The following is a 16,601-nucleotide window of genomic DNA, read 5'->3' on the forward strand; positions in this document are numbered from 1 at the left end:
GCCGCCCTGCCGCCGCCCACCTGGCCGCCCCCGGCTGCGGCGCCAGGCGCGCTCCCAGGCCTCGCAGCCGCAGCCGCGGCGTCTGCGGAGCTCTCGGTGCCGGGCCCTCCCCTCCCCCGCAACCCCCCCCCCTCGTCGGTGCCCGACGTGCTCGTTCCCTGCCACTGGGTTCGGGGCGCGCCGGTGGGTTTGGCCTGCGCGGCGGCGGCAGCGAGGCGGGGGAGCTCGTGCGAGGAGGGGCGGGCGCGAGTGTGTGTGAGTCACCGGTACCTGGGGCGCTGTCGACGCAGAGCGAGCGGCTCGCAGCCCGAGCCGGAGCCGAGCGGAGCCGGAGAGCGCGGCCGCCCCCAGGCGCCAGGCCCCGCCGCGCGCCCACCCGCGCCCCCGCCGCCTCCCCGCGCGGCGCGCCGGCTCGCGCTCAGCCCGGCGCCCACTCCAGACCCCGGCGCCCAGCGCCTTCCCGCCGGCTCCGAGGCGGTGCGGGGCGCGCGGGGGATGTCACAGCGGCTCCTCGGAGCCCCCAGCCGCCGCCGCTCCGCCGCCGCCCCCGGGAACCGCGACGATGAACCCTCAGTGCGCCCGCTGCGGGAAAGTGGTGTATCCCACCGAGAAAGTCAACTGCCTGGATAAGGTGAGCGGAGGGCGCCGGGCTGCACCTGCTCCGAGAAGTTTTGGCATCTGGGACGGGAAGAGACCAGTGGCCTGGGTGTTTGTGGGGTCTTGGCTCCGTGCGCGGGACGCGAAGGAAGACGCCCGCGGGAGAGCACGCTTCCTGACGGTGTTGGAGCCGGAGAGGCTTTTGTCGGGGTGCGGGCGGCGAGGGTGCGGGGCTGCTCCGGCCTCGGCAGAGCTGCGGCGGAGCGCGCACCGCGGAGCAAGCCCGGGCCCGGGCGCCTAGCCGGGCACCGGGGGCCGATCGGCGAGCCGCGCCCCCTCCCACCTCCACTCCCGCTCCTCACTGCCCCGCACCCGCTTCCTGGAAGACCCGCCGGCACCCTGCCTTCTCCCCCGCCCGGTAACTCCGGTGGAGAGGCGAATAGTAATTAATAAGTCAGGGGCGGCCGCTGCCGCAGTGCTTAGAATGAACCCCGGAGAACCCCAGCTGCGTGCGGCGGGCCGGGTTCCGGGGGGCTCATCCACCCGGTCGGGGAATTCCAGAGGAAGTGGCTTCAGCCCGTCCCCGCAGCCCTGCCCCAGGCCTCCCCGGGCGCGGATGAGGTTGAACAGCCTGGGAGACAGACCCCGCCGCTATAGCCTGAGTGCCTGGCGATTGAAACCAGCCGGAGGCGGTGCCTGTGAAGTCTGCGTGTGGTGTCAAACATGCCTCCTAAGAGCACGCAGCCATCCTGACAGTCATTTCGGACAGAGTCCACCTTTCCCGGAATGTAGTGGAAACTGGACAGGGATGCGGGGGCGAAGGGTCCTGGCGTAGCCCGCTTCCTGGCTCCGTGGGGTACCCGACGTCCTGTGGACCGATTATTGATGAGATCCTACAGACACGGGGTGTGGGCACTTTGAACTGGAGTGGTTTTCCTTTTGAAGCCACTTCACAGGCTTCATTCCTCCATTAACCAAGCTCAGAATTCCATTCTGGCTGCCCGTAGAAGTGCAGCTTGGACAGAGCTGTGGCAGCTCTTCCTTCTCTGTGCATTGTGGTGGGGGTTCATTTAAAAGGCAGTTTTCATAGTTGCTGCTTTATTTACTTGACTGACAGTAGGCAAACACGTCCACTGTTACCCACCATCATTTTGTTGTAGTATTTTCAAATACAGGTGGGGACTGTGATGCACTAAAAAAATCTCCTTTCTGTACCCATCTTGGAAAGAACTGGCATTGTACTAAATTAAAAAAAATTTTTTTTTTACAGTATTGGCATAAAGGATGTTTTCATTGTGAAGTCTGCAAGATGGCTCTCAACATGAACAACTACAAAGGCTATGAAAAGAAGCCCTATTGTAATGCGTAAGTATTGTCGAAAAGACATGCCAGGTGTGGCACAGCTTCAGCCCATAGAAGTGAGTGGACCTGCCTGTTCTGAAGAATGGACTCACTGTGCCACCCAGGTGTGGCAGCAGCCAATTACCTGTTTATGCCACATACTCTGGGGCCATGTACTCGGTGGAAGGTCATTGCATTTGTCTTTCTAACGTGCAGGGTAATTTGTGTCTTCAACCAGGTTAGTTTTTGAGGGTCACAGTGCTGCAGAGTTGGGGACATTTGTTAGAAGCTGCAGAACTTACTGCAAATGTGTGGGCTCTGAAGTGCATGTCAGATAGATTTCCATTTTAATCACTTCAATTTTCATTTTTAACCATATGACGTTGCCATACTGCAATTTTATATCTGAACCTAGCTGCTACAGAAGGAGGTCTAACTCACTTGGTCTTAGCTGAGACCACTCCATAGATCCTGGAGCTTAAACAGGGAACCAAAGAATTGAGACGTGGGTATTTCCTGCTGGTTAGTAGTAGGTCTGTTGGTGGGGATTATAGAAGGCAAGCTCTTTTTTGCAGGCTTTTCTATAGGTATGCTTCTAACCTATAATAATAGCAATTAGCTAGCATTTATACAGCGATTACCATGTGCTAGGCCTTCTTCTAAGCTCTTTATGCATCCTGACTCATTTACTCTTTACAGACCCTATGACTATCATTATCCCTAGTTGACAAAGAAATGGAAAACCTTGCAGAGGATAAACCTTAGGAAGTGGCTCAGATCACTTCTAGAGGCTGCAAAGGGTTAAACATTGGCCAGTGCTTCCAAATGGCTACCCTGCTTCCCCCCTCCCCTCCCCCCGTCAGGCTTGTATTTCTCCACTCCTGTAAGCATCTTCCTATCCAGACTATTTTCAAGTGTGGGCCCTTGGCTTTGATTGTTGAACCTTCTTCCCAGGTCCATGTGAGGCCTGTGGGCCTGGAGGAGGCAGGGGAGCCACCTAGGCTTTTGGCTAGAATTTTGTCATCAGAGATTAATTCTCCCTAGAGTTTTGAAGCAGGTTCATTCAGGTCTCCGGGAGATGGAGGCCTGTGGTTAATTCATGCTTCACTCATGGCAGTGTTATCATAGGCAGTACATTTTTGTTAAACAAATGTAATGTATTCATATATCTCTGATGAGGAACTTAGAAAAACTCTTTGTGTCTCCCTCCAGTCCTAGCTTAGTGCTTACATATAGATCAGAAACTTTGAAAACATCAGAAAATGGGGACATTGAACAGAATTTAGGCCTCTCTTGCATAAGGGAAGTCCACAGATATTACCCAAACTTACTGATGTTTTCAACCCTACTCTACCATACCTCTTGCTAGGATAATGTGAAGCAAAATGAGATTTCAGTGTCATGGTCTCCTGCTTCTCTTAAAGAGAAGTATAAATGATTGGTTAAAGATCAAAGGCAGGCAGCAGTAACTAGAAGGGAAAGGCCCCCTTGAACCATAAACAGGATAATGGTTCTTTGGTTAAAGGAAAGTGAACCATTCTTTCTATATGTATTCGGTCAGGCTTTATGGGCCATGCCAGAGCTCTTTATAGCTCCACAGCCTGGAGTTAAACCTGGAGGAATGGGAGGGGAAGAGGAAAGACAGAAGAGAATGAAAAGAAGGGGAGAACAACAAATATATAATGTAAATATTACATTGAATGAGAAAAAGAAAAGTTAAAAATAAAAGGACATAAAAAAGAGGTACAACTGAGGTAGAGCCTTTGATTGCATTGGGTCTCTTGAAAATTTAGTGCTTATTGCTTAGTTTCAATTAGGTCCAATGGAAAAGAATATCAGATTCTGCAGCAAGTCATGGATGGCTGGTTTGTACTCTGACTTCATAGTGAACTAGTGCCCAGAACCTTTGAGATTTTGGACTCCAAACAAAAAGAGGTCTCTTTTTGTAAATAGGAAACATCTAGGTATGTTGTTTCAGAGGACTGTTTCATTTTTAATACTCCAGTTATCTGTAAACCAAATGCTTACACATTTTCTCTCTAAAAATTGTCATATAATTCCAGAACTTTGTTATTTGGTTTCGTTTTAATTTTTGGATAGCATCTCAGATTTTTTTTGCTTAATATTGAACCTGGTAGTCTGCTTTCTTAAATAATTCATCCTTAGTGGCTGGATAAGTAGAGTTGATGGTTTATTAGTTTAATTTAGCTTTAACTTCATGTCATATGTTATCTCCAAAGAACGGAGCCTGACTAAGTTGTAGGCTCTGTCTGTTGTGAAGGTCCCTGGCTACAAGGCCCCTGTTCTCACCCCTTCATTTTCCCAAGTGCACAGATTGCCATGCAAACTTGCTGGTCAGAGCGGCTTCCCCTCTGGGGATCCTGATGCCTCGCTCTAATTCAGGTGGTGTGTGTCAATCAGCTGTTCCCTATGGTCTTGGCCAGAAGGGCTGCGGTGATTTCTCTGGGTTAGTGGTGGAAAATTGATTCTCTGAAGCATACTGCTACTGAAAATGAAACATTCTATGGCCATGTAAAGCAGTGTTTTATCTGTACCTAGTTTGGTTCAGGCCTCAATATACAATAAGTGAAAATGACTATTCTTTCCCCTAAAACGTTATAGTGTGAAAATTTTCATGTACACAAAATGGTTGGAAGAATGGTACAATGAACATCTGTATACTCTCCACTGAGATTCAACTATTATTAACATTTTGCCATATTTGTTTCCTATGCATATCTATATATATGTACAAGTACTTTTTATTTATTTATTTATTATTATTTTTAGTACTTTGAAAAATTGTTGGTTCATTTGTCAGTTTCATGCATCAGTGAGTTTCAGTCATCCAGATATGTCAGTCCTAAAAATTCATTATGCATGCACTAAGAATAAGGATATTTTTTTTAAAGAAGCACAGAACCATTATCACACCTCAGAAAATTAACAAAAATTTCATAATAGCTAATATTCTGTTTATGTTCACATTTTCCCCATTGTCCTAAGAATGTCTTTTATAGTTGTTTTTTCTTAACAACCAGAATCCAATCAAGGTTCATACTTTACATTTGGTTGTTATGAAAATGACAACTTTTCTTGATGATTGAATATTGAATATTCTCTAATTTCTTCCTTCATTTCCATTGATTTATATAACCTCTCAGAGTTTTCAGAAAGAGGATTTACATAGCATTTCTTATGAAAATAGCATATATATTTAGCTAAAGAACCTTTAAAATAAATATTAAGACTATGCTTAAAAATTTAAAAGCATAAGCATAGACATTTAAGATTATGTTAAGAAAACACAAAGGCTTTTTATTTTAATTGATACCTGAGGGCATTTAAGAAAATGGAGTGAAGTAGTGAGTATTTTCTTCAGTTTAAATTTGTTGCTTATTTATATTCTCATGTGTTTAGAGAAGAAACAAGTTTGCCGTTTGATTTCTGCAAAGGAGAACATGTATAAAATATAATTTACATAATATTTAAATTTTGATCTTTTGATAGAATGATCAAAGCATAGTACACACTGGATGTAATGTTGGGCATAATGCACATTTAGTTCCCAGTGCAGCAGTGCACACTATTAAAATATTTAAAACAAACTAGGCTCCTTGAGTACGTGCCATGTTTTCATAAGTCTTTATGTTTCATGAGCAGGCAATGGATTCTTTAGCATACTCAGGATTTTTTTCATCATGGTACTTGCAAAGAAAAGAAGACTCGGCAATATTTTTATTGCTGAGGTGCTGAGAAAATAACACCAGATGATTAGACAAAACACATTGCTCACGTTTGCCTGTGAACTTACATGCCAAGTTAAACTTTGAAAGTTTTGCCAACCAACAAGCCACACAGTGAATGCAAACTCCAAGGCCATTTGTAAAATAAATTATTTAATTTCTCATGTGTAAAAGTTGAAATTACATCTATTGTGTGTTTGTGAAAAATACATCAGTCCTTAAAATTTTCTGAGAAATATTACCACTTAGAGGTAACAGTGCCAGTGACTGGCCAGTTAATGTACTGTCACCAAAGGTCCCCTTATTTTAGGTCATGGGTGGGACCAGTTAACGATGGCACTTATTTAGTAGGACCTTGCCAATAATTTCCCCAAGTCATCGCTTTTGTGGAAAATTTTTGGGTCTGAAATTTTGTCCTGACGTGCCCTCTTTGATATACCTTGTATTTTGTAAGTGTATCTTTACTTATGGGGCTGAAAGAACACAAATAGCTGTGCTAAATATGTTTAGTCATCCTTCCAAGTAAGTTTCCCTCTCAACCAAGTAGTTCGACTTACTCTAACTCTGGAAGGCTTTACAAATAAAACAGTGGGAGCTGTGCATCGTGTTTACTTTCACTCCGCCTGTGTTAGTGTTTCACCTGGTGAATATTTATTGACTATTAACAGCTTGGAAGATGCTGAGCTAGATGCTCTCACTAGGAGCCGCCCAGAACGGTCAGTGCACTGCAGCCAGCCTGTCTTGAGGGTGCTCAGGCCAGCGCTCCACTAGCTCTCATTCACCTTTTCTCTGCTAGTCACTCCTTGTTAGTGCCTTTGCTAAGGGTTACGAAGGAAATTAAATTTAAGCCTGAGAATTTTCCACCACATATTTCCCTTGTCTCTGTTTAGGCCTCCCAAGCCTGGTTTTATAACACTCCAAGGATTTGAGTTATCTCAAGGGGACTTATGAAATTCTTGCTATTATGTTAGCTTTAATTACTTAAGAACTTCTCATGAAAGGCCCTACGGTGCAATTGGAGTTTTGAAGAAACACAGAACTGGATTTAAATACTGGCTTCTTCATGTCTTACTGAGCAAGTCTCCTGATTGCTAAGCTTCATTTGTAAAATGGGAATTGTAATGCTTACCCACAAGGCTGTGTGGGGACTGATAGGACAGTATGAGTCAAGCAAGGTTCCAGGCCAGTTTCTGGCGCACAGCAGACCTTCTCAGTACACAGCCGTGCCCTCATTTCCTCAGTGGCACTTTTTCAAGGGAAAAGTGGGTGGAAGGGAGGAGAGGAAGTATATCAGAGAAATGATAGTCACACCTACTAAAACAGTGGTTCTCAACCTTCCTAATGCCGCAACCCTTTAATACCGTTCCTCATGTTGTGGTGACCTCCAACCATAAAATTATTTTCATTCCTACTTCATAACTAATTTTGCTACTGTTATGAATCGTAATGTAAATATCTGATATGCAGGATGTATTTTCATTGTTACAAATTGAACGTAATTAAAGCATAGTGATTAATCACAAAAACAATATGTAATTATATATGTTTTCCGATGGTCTTAGGCGACCCCTGTGAAAGGGTCGTTCAACTCCCAAAGGGGTCGTGACCGTCAGGTTGGCGACCCACAGGTTGAGAACCGCTGTACTAAAAGGTTAATGCCAATGTTTTTAAGCTGTGGGTTGTCACCCATGATTAGAGGGTTGTTTCCAGAACTGAAAGAGAGGGCGAGAAAGAGAGAGGAGAGAAGAGAGAGAGGGAGGGAGGGAGATATAGGTAGATAGATAGGTATATAGAGACTATCAGGGTACATTTGAGCAGTGAAGAGAGCCTTGTTTTGGCAAACGTTTTTTCTTTTAGTCGTATGTGTAAATGTGTACTGGATCATGGTGTAAAAAGCTGGAGAAACACTAGTTGGCTCCATCTTCTTCATGCCCCACTGAAAGTTGATGGTAGGTACAGTGCTGTGTGCAGTCAGTTCATGAGTGCAGATAGCCACTGCTTTCACACTGTCTGGGCCAACCTCACCCTACTCCACAGCCAGTCATCCTTTAGGACTCAAGCTCACCCACCAGAACTCTCACCATCCTATGCAGGAACCACATGTTTATCTGGCTGTGTCCCTTCTCTCTCGAAGTGGCTCTGAGGGTACCTGTATTGCCCACCGCAGCATCCCCAGAGCCTGGCTCTTAGGTTCAGTAGAGATGAGCTGCATCAGTGAGTGTGAAGGTTGTGCTCCATCTCAGAGTGTGGTCACTCCTTGTCCCCCAGTTCAGAATGCTCGCCAGCCTAGTTTCTTGTGGGGAGGTAGACAGAGGGGTGACCTGGAGAACCTGGCTTTTTTTTTTTTTTTTAATATATGTTATTGATTTTTTACAGAGAGGAAGGGAGAGGGATAGAGAGTTAGAAACATCAATGAGAGACCAGCTGCCTCCTGCACACCCCCTACTGGGGATGTGCCCGCAACCAAGGTACATGCCCTTGACCGGAATCGAACCTGGGACAACTTCAGTCCGCAGGCGGACGCTCTATCCGCTGAGCCAAACCGGTTAGGGCGAGAAGCTGGCTTTACAGTAGGTTTTGAGAGCCTGAATAGTGGTCTGGTGGCTGAGTTTTGCTGAGTCTGAACACCCAGGGGTAAAGTCTCCCCATTGGCAAGAGAGGCCCACTTCTATAATGTTCCATTTCTACCCAACAGGAACTTTATAGAAATTAAATGGGGAAAAATTTGTAAGCCTTAGCACATCAAATGACACCTGTTAGGTACCCAAATGTTAGTCCCCTCTTTTAAAGTAAATTGACAGTTGTTGCCTCATATTTCCCCCTTAAAGAGAGGATAAAATGTCACATTGTTAAAAGTAACCCTGAGTTACTATGGAAGAATATTGTGGTATGTAGGAGTTTTAGTTAGTATCAGTTATAATATGCTTGGCTTAACGTTTTAGTTACATGTCACACAGAAAAAAATGAGACCTTTTGCTTCTTGACATAGATGGGAGGATGGGAGGAGGATGACAGTTTTGTTGGTGTTAAAATTGGATGGTTGAAAGTGAGGAAGGAGACACTTCATTTGAACAAAACAAAAAAGGTTCTAGTGTATATATATATATTTATATATGCAAAATAATTTGATTCTCAGTTACCTTACTGAATCATTGATGATATCTAATGAATTTTGGTATTTTTTGAAGTCATAGTAGGAGACCATATTTACAAATCACATACTGAGTTCTGTCACATTGGAAAATGTTTAGGAAAGGTGTCTTCAATGAGTAGTTTCCCTCTGTGATGACGCATCTATTATGGAATGATGTCAGATTAGAGAAGATTTGGAGATGAAACACAGCAAATATCTTCTGCACCACAGTGAAATGCAAGGTTAATACAAGATATAGATGTGGGCGCTTAAAGGGATATTGATTATGTGTCAGGGGCTTGTGTAAGAGAGCATTTCAGTATGTCTTCTTTAAACGTTTTCAGATGAGTGCTTTACAAAGGATGGTGGTTCTGGGGAATGTCAGGAGTGAGAGGGAAGCAGACACATCCACACCTGACACCTTTGTCCTCCAGAGCCCTGGCCCCTCACAGCTCCATCTCTAGGGGAACAGAAAGTCAATTTTTTCCCTCTGTACTTCTATAGTTAGGGTTACTAACAAGACCTAAGCTTTTAGCAGAGTGAGAAGTGGTATCCAGAATAATATTTATGAGCTGAGTACCCAGAACATTTAAAGGACTTAGTAAAAGGATTATTATTGATTCTACAGGTCTGCTTATTAATGAAACTGTTCTTCAGCTTCTTCTATCAAACCCAGATATGGGGCACAGGCCGAACCAGCAGACAGGAAGTTGTGAGAAGGAGCAGGTTTGAAGGGCAAGGATTGTTAGTTCCAACACTGGAAACCCAGCATTAATTTTATCTCTAGTCTTAGTGGAGTCCTTTGTGTTCAACTCTTGTTTACTTTCCCACATTCTCTGTTGATCCATTCCCAGTGAATTCTAGGAGGAGCTAGAAAAAAAAAAAACTAGTGGGATGTGTGTGTTTTTGACTAGCATGAGATCGATAAGTCGACTGGTGGTCTGCCATACTTGCTCCTGAGCTCAGCAGTCTAAAAGCCACTTAGACAGAAAATCCTTGATGAGCTTCCCTGCTGCTCATTACCCATCAAGGGCAGGTGCAAGTCAAGCACAGAGAGCGTGGAGAAATGGGATGGCCAGAGGTCTGGGGTGTGGAGTTTGAGGCTTGTCTGCTGGTATTGGATTTGGTCTTTATTTTATTTTAATCTGTAACCTTGTGGTGTATGGGCTTGACGCTTCAAGCCCCTCGGCCAGGGCTGAATGTGGTCTTTAAATGTTACTTCATTATCTGTTAATTGGTCAAGAGTGTGAACGCCACCAAATTCAGGCAGGAGCGCCAAGAATAGTGCAGCAAATGCATACATCAGCACAGAAAGGTATAGCAGAGACTCAGATGTATATTGATGGTGTTTGGATGTCTGTGCCATCCTCTTGTGGCTACTCTTTCCATCATCCACCCCAGCTCCGGGCCTCATGCATCTCTGTCATCTTCTACATCTCCCTCCCCTATGTCCCCATCCCCACGTATTCATCTCCTCTGTCGTTGCCCTTGTTCAGGCTCTCTTATCGTATTTGGCTGGTGATCTGACTGGTCTTCCTATTCTAGCCTTCTCTTTTTGAATGCTTTTCCTGCCACCACCGTTATCTTTCGAAATCACGGTTCTGGTCACATTACTGTCTTGAACAAATACCTCTGATGGTTCCCAGGGCCTAAAAAAATTAGGTTTCCGACAGAACCTAAGGCCTTTCGCAATCTGCCTTCCTCTCCCACTCCTGCCTGTGCCTCCCCTCTTCAGCCACTGGACTGCTGGCTCTGATCCTTCGTCAGGCTTCTTAACCCAAGTCTTACAATCTTCACCTATAAAATGGGCATAATAATAGATGACTTCATCAGATTAAGAATTCATTCAGGTAAGCTTAGCAGAGTTTCAGGCACATAGGAAGGAGTTAATAAACATGAGCTATAATTCTTGTTCTTGTTAAACTTGACACAGTAATTTGACCCTTTACTCACACTGCTCTTCTGCCTCCTGCCCTTCCCTCTTTTAGAGTTACGTTGCTCTTTTAGGAACAGCGTTGACAGCCTTGGTGAAGCTATGCGGAATCTCGCATTCCTGCACTCTCCCTTCCTGCGCGCTCATCATGGTTTTGACACCTCAGTGACATCACTCACCAAAACGCCCACCTTGGGCTATACCTACAGTTGAGGCAGCTTCTTGCTGAGACTGGACAGTGGTGGCTCTTTGCCTGGGGCTGGAGGTGGCGTGGGGGTGGGGAGGTCCAGTCAGCTGCAAGAGCTTTGCTTCTTAAATGGATTATTTCTGTCACGGGTTTAAGGAACTGAGAATGGGGATTGCCAACGTAGTTCCAACACTGGCCATCTGGAATTAGTGCCAACTCCACAAATTAAGGGTGTAATCCTATCAAGAGACAGCCCTCACTTTAGATGCCAGACGCAAATTCAGGCGTCCCCAGACCAACCACACTTCTGACCAACTGGTTACAAATGTGGGGTTTCCACTTCCCATTCAGACTTGATAAGTTAGCCAGAATAACTCACAGAACTCAGGAAAGTACTGTACTTAAGATTATTGTCTTATTATAAAGGATACAAATCAGGGCCACTCAAGTGAAGAGACACATAAGGCATGGTCTGGGAAGGGCCTGGACATAGTGTTTTCTTACCCTGGCCCCATGGAATCAGGGAGGATGTGTCTCTCTACACACTGATGTAGAATCTCTACTGAGATTTCGTGTCTAGAGTTTTTATTGGGGTTTCATTACACAGGCATGATGACTCATTAGCCATGTGTATTCAATCTCCAGCCCTTCACCCCCCCATTCCCTCCCTGCAAAAGGTCCATGGATATCACCCAAAGCCCCAACCCTCTACTCACATGATTTGTGGAATGGCCAGCCCCATCCTGAGCCATCTTGTTAGCATTACTCAAGTAGAGGCCAAGGGGCTCATGAATGACAAAGATATTTCCAATTACTTGGGAAATTCCAACTATTTAGAGCATGTTCCAGGAACCAGGGACAAATTCTAGTCAAATTCATTATTATACAACAGGCGTGTTTCTCACTGTCGTCATCATGTGTACAGTTTGAACTGTTGACACATGAGTCTTCGTATCTCCTTATGACAAAAATGATGATCTAAAATCTACCAGACCTAGTTGGCCAATCAATAGAAGTTGGGCATGGCATTTGAACAGTTTGCTGCCTGCACATAAGAGGTGGGTAGGAGGACCTATTTGTGGAAGGACCCTGGATATAACTCTGTAGATTTGATTTTTATAAATAAGCAAGTCTTTCCTACTAACAAATTGTATTCTTGAGGGTAGAAATGGTCCCTATTGCCTTTGTATCCTCCAGCACCGGCTGTGTGTTCAGTAAATGTCCCCTGGATGGAGCATGTTGCCCAGCTAGCTTTGTGGGGGTACAGTGAGCTCCGTTGGCTGTCTGAGCGAACCGCTCAGCCTGAGGCATCCTTATCCGAGAGCAGACTCAACGAGAAGAATAGACTTGTCTTTCCCTGAGGATCCGTGTGGGATCCTGGCTGGTGCTGGCTATCCTGGGACTGATAATACTCATGAACAATAGCTACTACTTCCTCTGTTTAGATGAAATATTGACATTTATAGCTAGATTATTGGTCACGGACATGCCCCTGGATAAAGTATGACAAGAATAATGGGGTCCACAAAGGCAGTTTGTAAAAATCACTTTGTTACAATGATGTTTATCAAAGTCTTAGGAGTAAATCCTATGTTTAAGACATCATGCCATGTGCACATTCACTTGCATAGCCATCTATATCTTTTTCACTGGAAGGAAGTATGCTTTATTTATTTCCTGGAGATAAGTTCGTTTTATTTATGTCCTGAATTTGATTTTCTTGGGTGACTTTCTTCAGTGCTCTTGTCTTTCTCCCTGACTTCCAGGACTTCAGAAACAACTCGGCAGAGTCAACGCTTCTCCTCTGCCCTGCTCCTGTCCGACCCCCTCCGTCACCCCCTTCTCCTCCCCCTCCCCAGGTCTTTTCTTTTGCCATCGACATAGTTGTTTGATTTTCTTAAAATGAAGTGGAATTCTATTTTAAAATTTCTAGATGCTTAAGGCACATGATAATTAAGCGTTATTCCTGTCAGGAATAGAAACACTATACCAGAACAGTTCTTTCTCAGAGGCTGCTGAAGAAGAACTCTTGTGTAGAGGGTTTGCCCCTGTTTTTTTTTTTTTTTTTTTTTTTTTTTATTGGTAGTTACGTAACATCAGGTTTAATTGGCCAGGAGTCAGGAATGGTTTATTTGTGCGTCTCCTGTGTCATGTACACCTGAGGAGCTGTGTGGTTAGGAAAGCACCTATGATTTGTGCACAGGGGCATCTGCCCAGGAAGTGTCCTGCAGAGTGGCAGTTTGACAGATGTTGAAAGCAAAGCATATTGTTTTTTTTCTTTGTACAGTGATGGGTATATATAACACACACTGAATAAACACGTGTGGATTGATTTTAAAAGAACATTATTTTTTAGAGAGAGTGGGAGGGGGAGAGACAGGGAGAGAGAAACATCGACATGAGCGAGACACGTGGATTGGTTGCCTCCCACACACGCCCTGACCAGAGTCAGACATCCAGCCTGCAACCGGCATCGAACTCTGTGACCCTTCAATCTGCAGGCCCATGCTCTATCCACTGAGCCAGACTGGCTAGGCCCTAGGGCAACAACACTTATTCTGAGTGAGACACAGCAGTCCTTTATTGGCTAGCAAGCCTCTGGCATCTTTTCCTGGTATATACTTTCTCTGGTAGGTCAGGAGACTTTGCTTCTCAGAACTAAAAAATTAATCCCCTAGCAGGAGAAAATAGGTGGTAACATAAAAGAAGTGCCTGAATGGAGGAAGGAATAAGTAATCCTCAGCAGAGACCAACAGGGGAATGTTCATGACCTCACGCATCGGCACCAAGGTCTAGAGGTTCGTAAGATCCAGAAATATCGCCAGTGTGTGGCAGAGACAGGCTGAGAACTAAATTCTGGCAGTAGAGGGGCTTGCCATGCTAAAAGAAAAGAGAACATGTCTAATAGGTGGGTCCGTGTGTAGGAAGGAAAGTTGAAGCTAAAAAAATGATGGAGAACATTTGGGTGAGAATGAAATGGAGGAGAAACAGAAGTGGCACCACTGCAGGGCAGACTGAGCGGTTCACGCAGATTGAAAACACAATTGAAGAATCTCAATGTGTTTACACTTCGGCACAGAGGCTTTGGTATGGGGAGGCTTTGCGGAGATAGCTGCTGAAAGTGTAAAACAAGGTATCAGGTGATTTTTTTTTTTTTTGCTTTGCTTTTGTTTATAGTATTGCTGTTTCCAAGCTTCTTTGGACTTCATGTGGAAAATAAGGAAGGGTTGGGTAGTGATGTAGTAGTTGTAAAGACTTTCAGTAGGTGGTCGCTGTTATCTTGAAGTTCATCAGAGTGAAAAAGGAATAAACAATAGACCTTAAGAAAGCCTATTAAAAGTGTATGAGACTTATTTTGTTTAGCCTGATACTCTCAAGATTCATCCATGTTGTTGCAACTGGCAGTATTTCATCTTTTCTTATGCCTGTGTAGTAGTCCATTGTGTGTATGTACCACATCTTCTTTATCCCATCATCTATCAAAGGACACTCAGGTTGTTTCTATGTCTCACCTACTGTGAATAATACTAAGGTGAACATAAGGTACAGATGTCTAGATGAATAAATATTTTCAAATACCAAGAAGAGTGATGTGGGATATAAAACAGAAAGCAACAAACAAACAAAAAACAAATTCATAGACACGGACAACAGTATGGTGATGACCAGAGGAGAAGGAGGGTTGGGGGAATGTTAAAGAGGGTAAAGGGGATCAAATGTATGGTGATGGTAGGAGACCAGACTTGGGGTGGTGAGCACACAATGCAATACATGGATAATGTATTACGGAGTTGTACACTTGAAACCGATATAATATTACTGATATTAACACAGTGAATGTAATAATAAAAATGAATGTGTAAGAAGGGAGAGGGGTTATGCGTGTTCAGGGAGCTTTAGGTCATGAGAAACTGTGAGGCAAGAGTTTGATTCCCCTTTCACACCTGGTGACTAGAATGGTCCTTGGCTCACAGTTGACCTTGAGTAAAGATTTACTGAATCAACAAACGAAAGAATAAAGAAAAGCTGCCTCCGTGAGATAGAAGACTTTGACAAAATTCTGATTAAAAATGTGCACATTATTTCAGTTTGAAAGAAAAGGGGGAATGCTTCTTAAAACTAGACCGAAAAGCAAAAAGCAATGTAGGACCTTGCTGGAGCTCTCCCAGCTCCTGTTAGTACAACACCAGTTGAAAGGTGCAAACTGAGAATTCAAAAATGCTCAGACAGGAAGAACAGGGTCAGGGAGGCTAACGGCCAGTGTGAGCAATGGCTTGTGAAAAATTCTAAAGACAAAGCAACGAGAAAAAAGGAGAACAGTGGTTTGGGGAGATGCTATGATAATAAAAGATGACAAAGGAAAAAAAAGCAGTTATTAAATTCCTATTTAGCTTTCATTCTTTCAACCAAGAAGAAAGTAGTTAAAACTAGAAAAGATCCATGAACATTATTAAGAAATTAAAGAGCCAATAGTAAGAAGACATCAAGCCATTCTTCATGGAAATAAAAGAAGTTTGAATCTCTAGGTCCAGATGAATGGCATTTCAGGGACCTGAGAACCTGAAATCATGGAGTCATGGTCCTTAACAAGGGGAGATGTGGTGGGAGAGTTCAGAGAATGGATTTAGGCGCTCAGCTGGGTTAGTGACTTCACCTTGCTGTGCCTCAGTCCCCCCATCTGTAAAATGGTGATGTACTGTAGTGTCAGCTCGCCCGTCTATAACCTGAGAGGGCTGGGTCTCAGCTGATGAGAATGATAATACTTACTACCTCTTCTGATTACAGTAAGGCAGGGGTGGGGAATGTCCAGCCTGTGGGCCTGTATAAGACCCTTGAAATCATTTCATCTGGCCCTGCCAAGGCATTAGGGTGAGTTAATTAAATGTTTGACCAAATATAGCAGGCTAATTTTTAAAAATACATATTTTTATTGATTTCAGAGAGGAAGGGAGAGGGAGAAAGAGATAGAAACATCAATGATGAGAGAGAATCATTGATCGGCTGCCTCCTACAACAGGCTAATTTTTAAGCTGATAATTTTGTATGGCCGGAAAATGATGTTATAAATATCCAAATGGCCCTTGGCAGAAAAAAGGTTCCCCACCCCTGCTGTAAGGAATAAATCAGATAATCTATGTAAACAGTTGCCACAGAGTCAATACCATAGTTATACTCTTTCTTGCCTATTCTCTTTAAGAAATTATTTGCAAAAGAAAGCTTTGAGAGTTCTGGGAATGGGAAAATATTCCATGTTTTAGAAAGGGAAAAAGAGACATATTGTAGAATTACAACCTAATAAATTTGACATTAATTTCTGGCAAAATTCTCCTGTGGATAAATACAGACTTGGTTTGTGTGGACTTCAAAATAAAAAGTCCTCATAGCTTTCTGCCGTACAAAGTACCACAGATTGGGTGGCTTAAACAACAGAAATTTATTGTCTCACAGTTCTGGAGGCTGGAGATCCAAAATCAAGGTGTCTGCAGGATTGATTTCTTCTGAGGGCTGTGAGGGAGGGATCTGTTCTAGGCCTCTCCCCTTGGCTTGTAGATGGCCATCTTTTCCCATTCTCTTCATACTATTTTCCCTCTCTGTGTCTCTTTGGGACCAACTTTTCACTTTTTATAAGGACAATAGTCATAAGGATTACGGCCCATCCTAATG

General features: G+C 44.1%; 1 protein-coding gene across 2 annotated transcripts in view; it reads left to right on the top strand.

Moving 5' to 3' along the window:
• Positions 1 to 203: 203 nt before the first annotated feature.
• NEBL (nebulette) overlaps positions 204 to 16,601 on the top strand; it is a 378,693-nt gene continuing 362,295 nt past the window's right edge. The window contains exons 1-2 of one of the 2 annotated variants that reach the window (XM_036345465.1): positions 204 to 631; positions 1,868 to 1,962. In XM_036345465.1, the coding sequence (XP_036201358.1) occupies positions 563 to 631; positions 1,868 to 1,962 (164 nt within the window). In that variant the 5' untranslated portion in view covers positions 204 to 562. The remainder of the gene's footprint in view (positions 632 to 1,867; positions 1,963 to 16,601) is intronic. The other variant, XM_036345456.1, reaches the window with a different exon arrangement.

This window comes from Myotis myotis, unplaced genomic scaffold, assembly GCF_014108235.1.
Source record: "Myotis myotis isolate mMyoMyo1 unplaced genomic scaffold, mMyoMyo1.p scaffold_m19_p_1, whole genome shotgun sequence".
In the NCBI taxonomy this organism is placed as follows: domain Eukaryota; kingdom Metazoa; phylum Chordata; class Mammalia; order Chiroptera; family Vespertilionidae; genus Myotis; species Myotis myotis.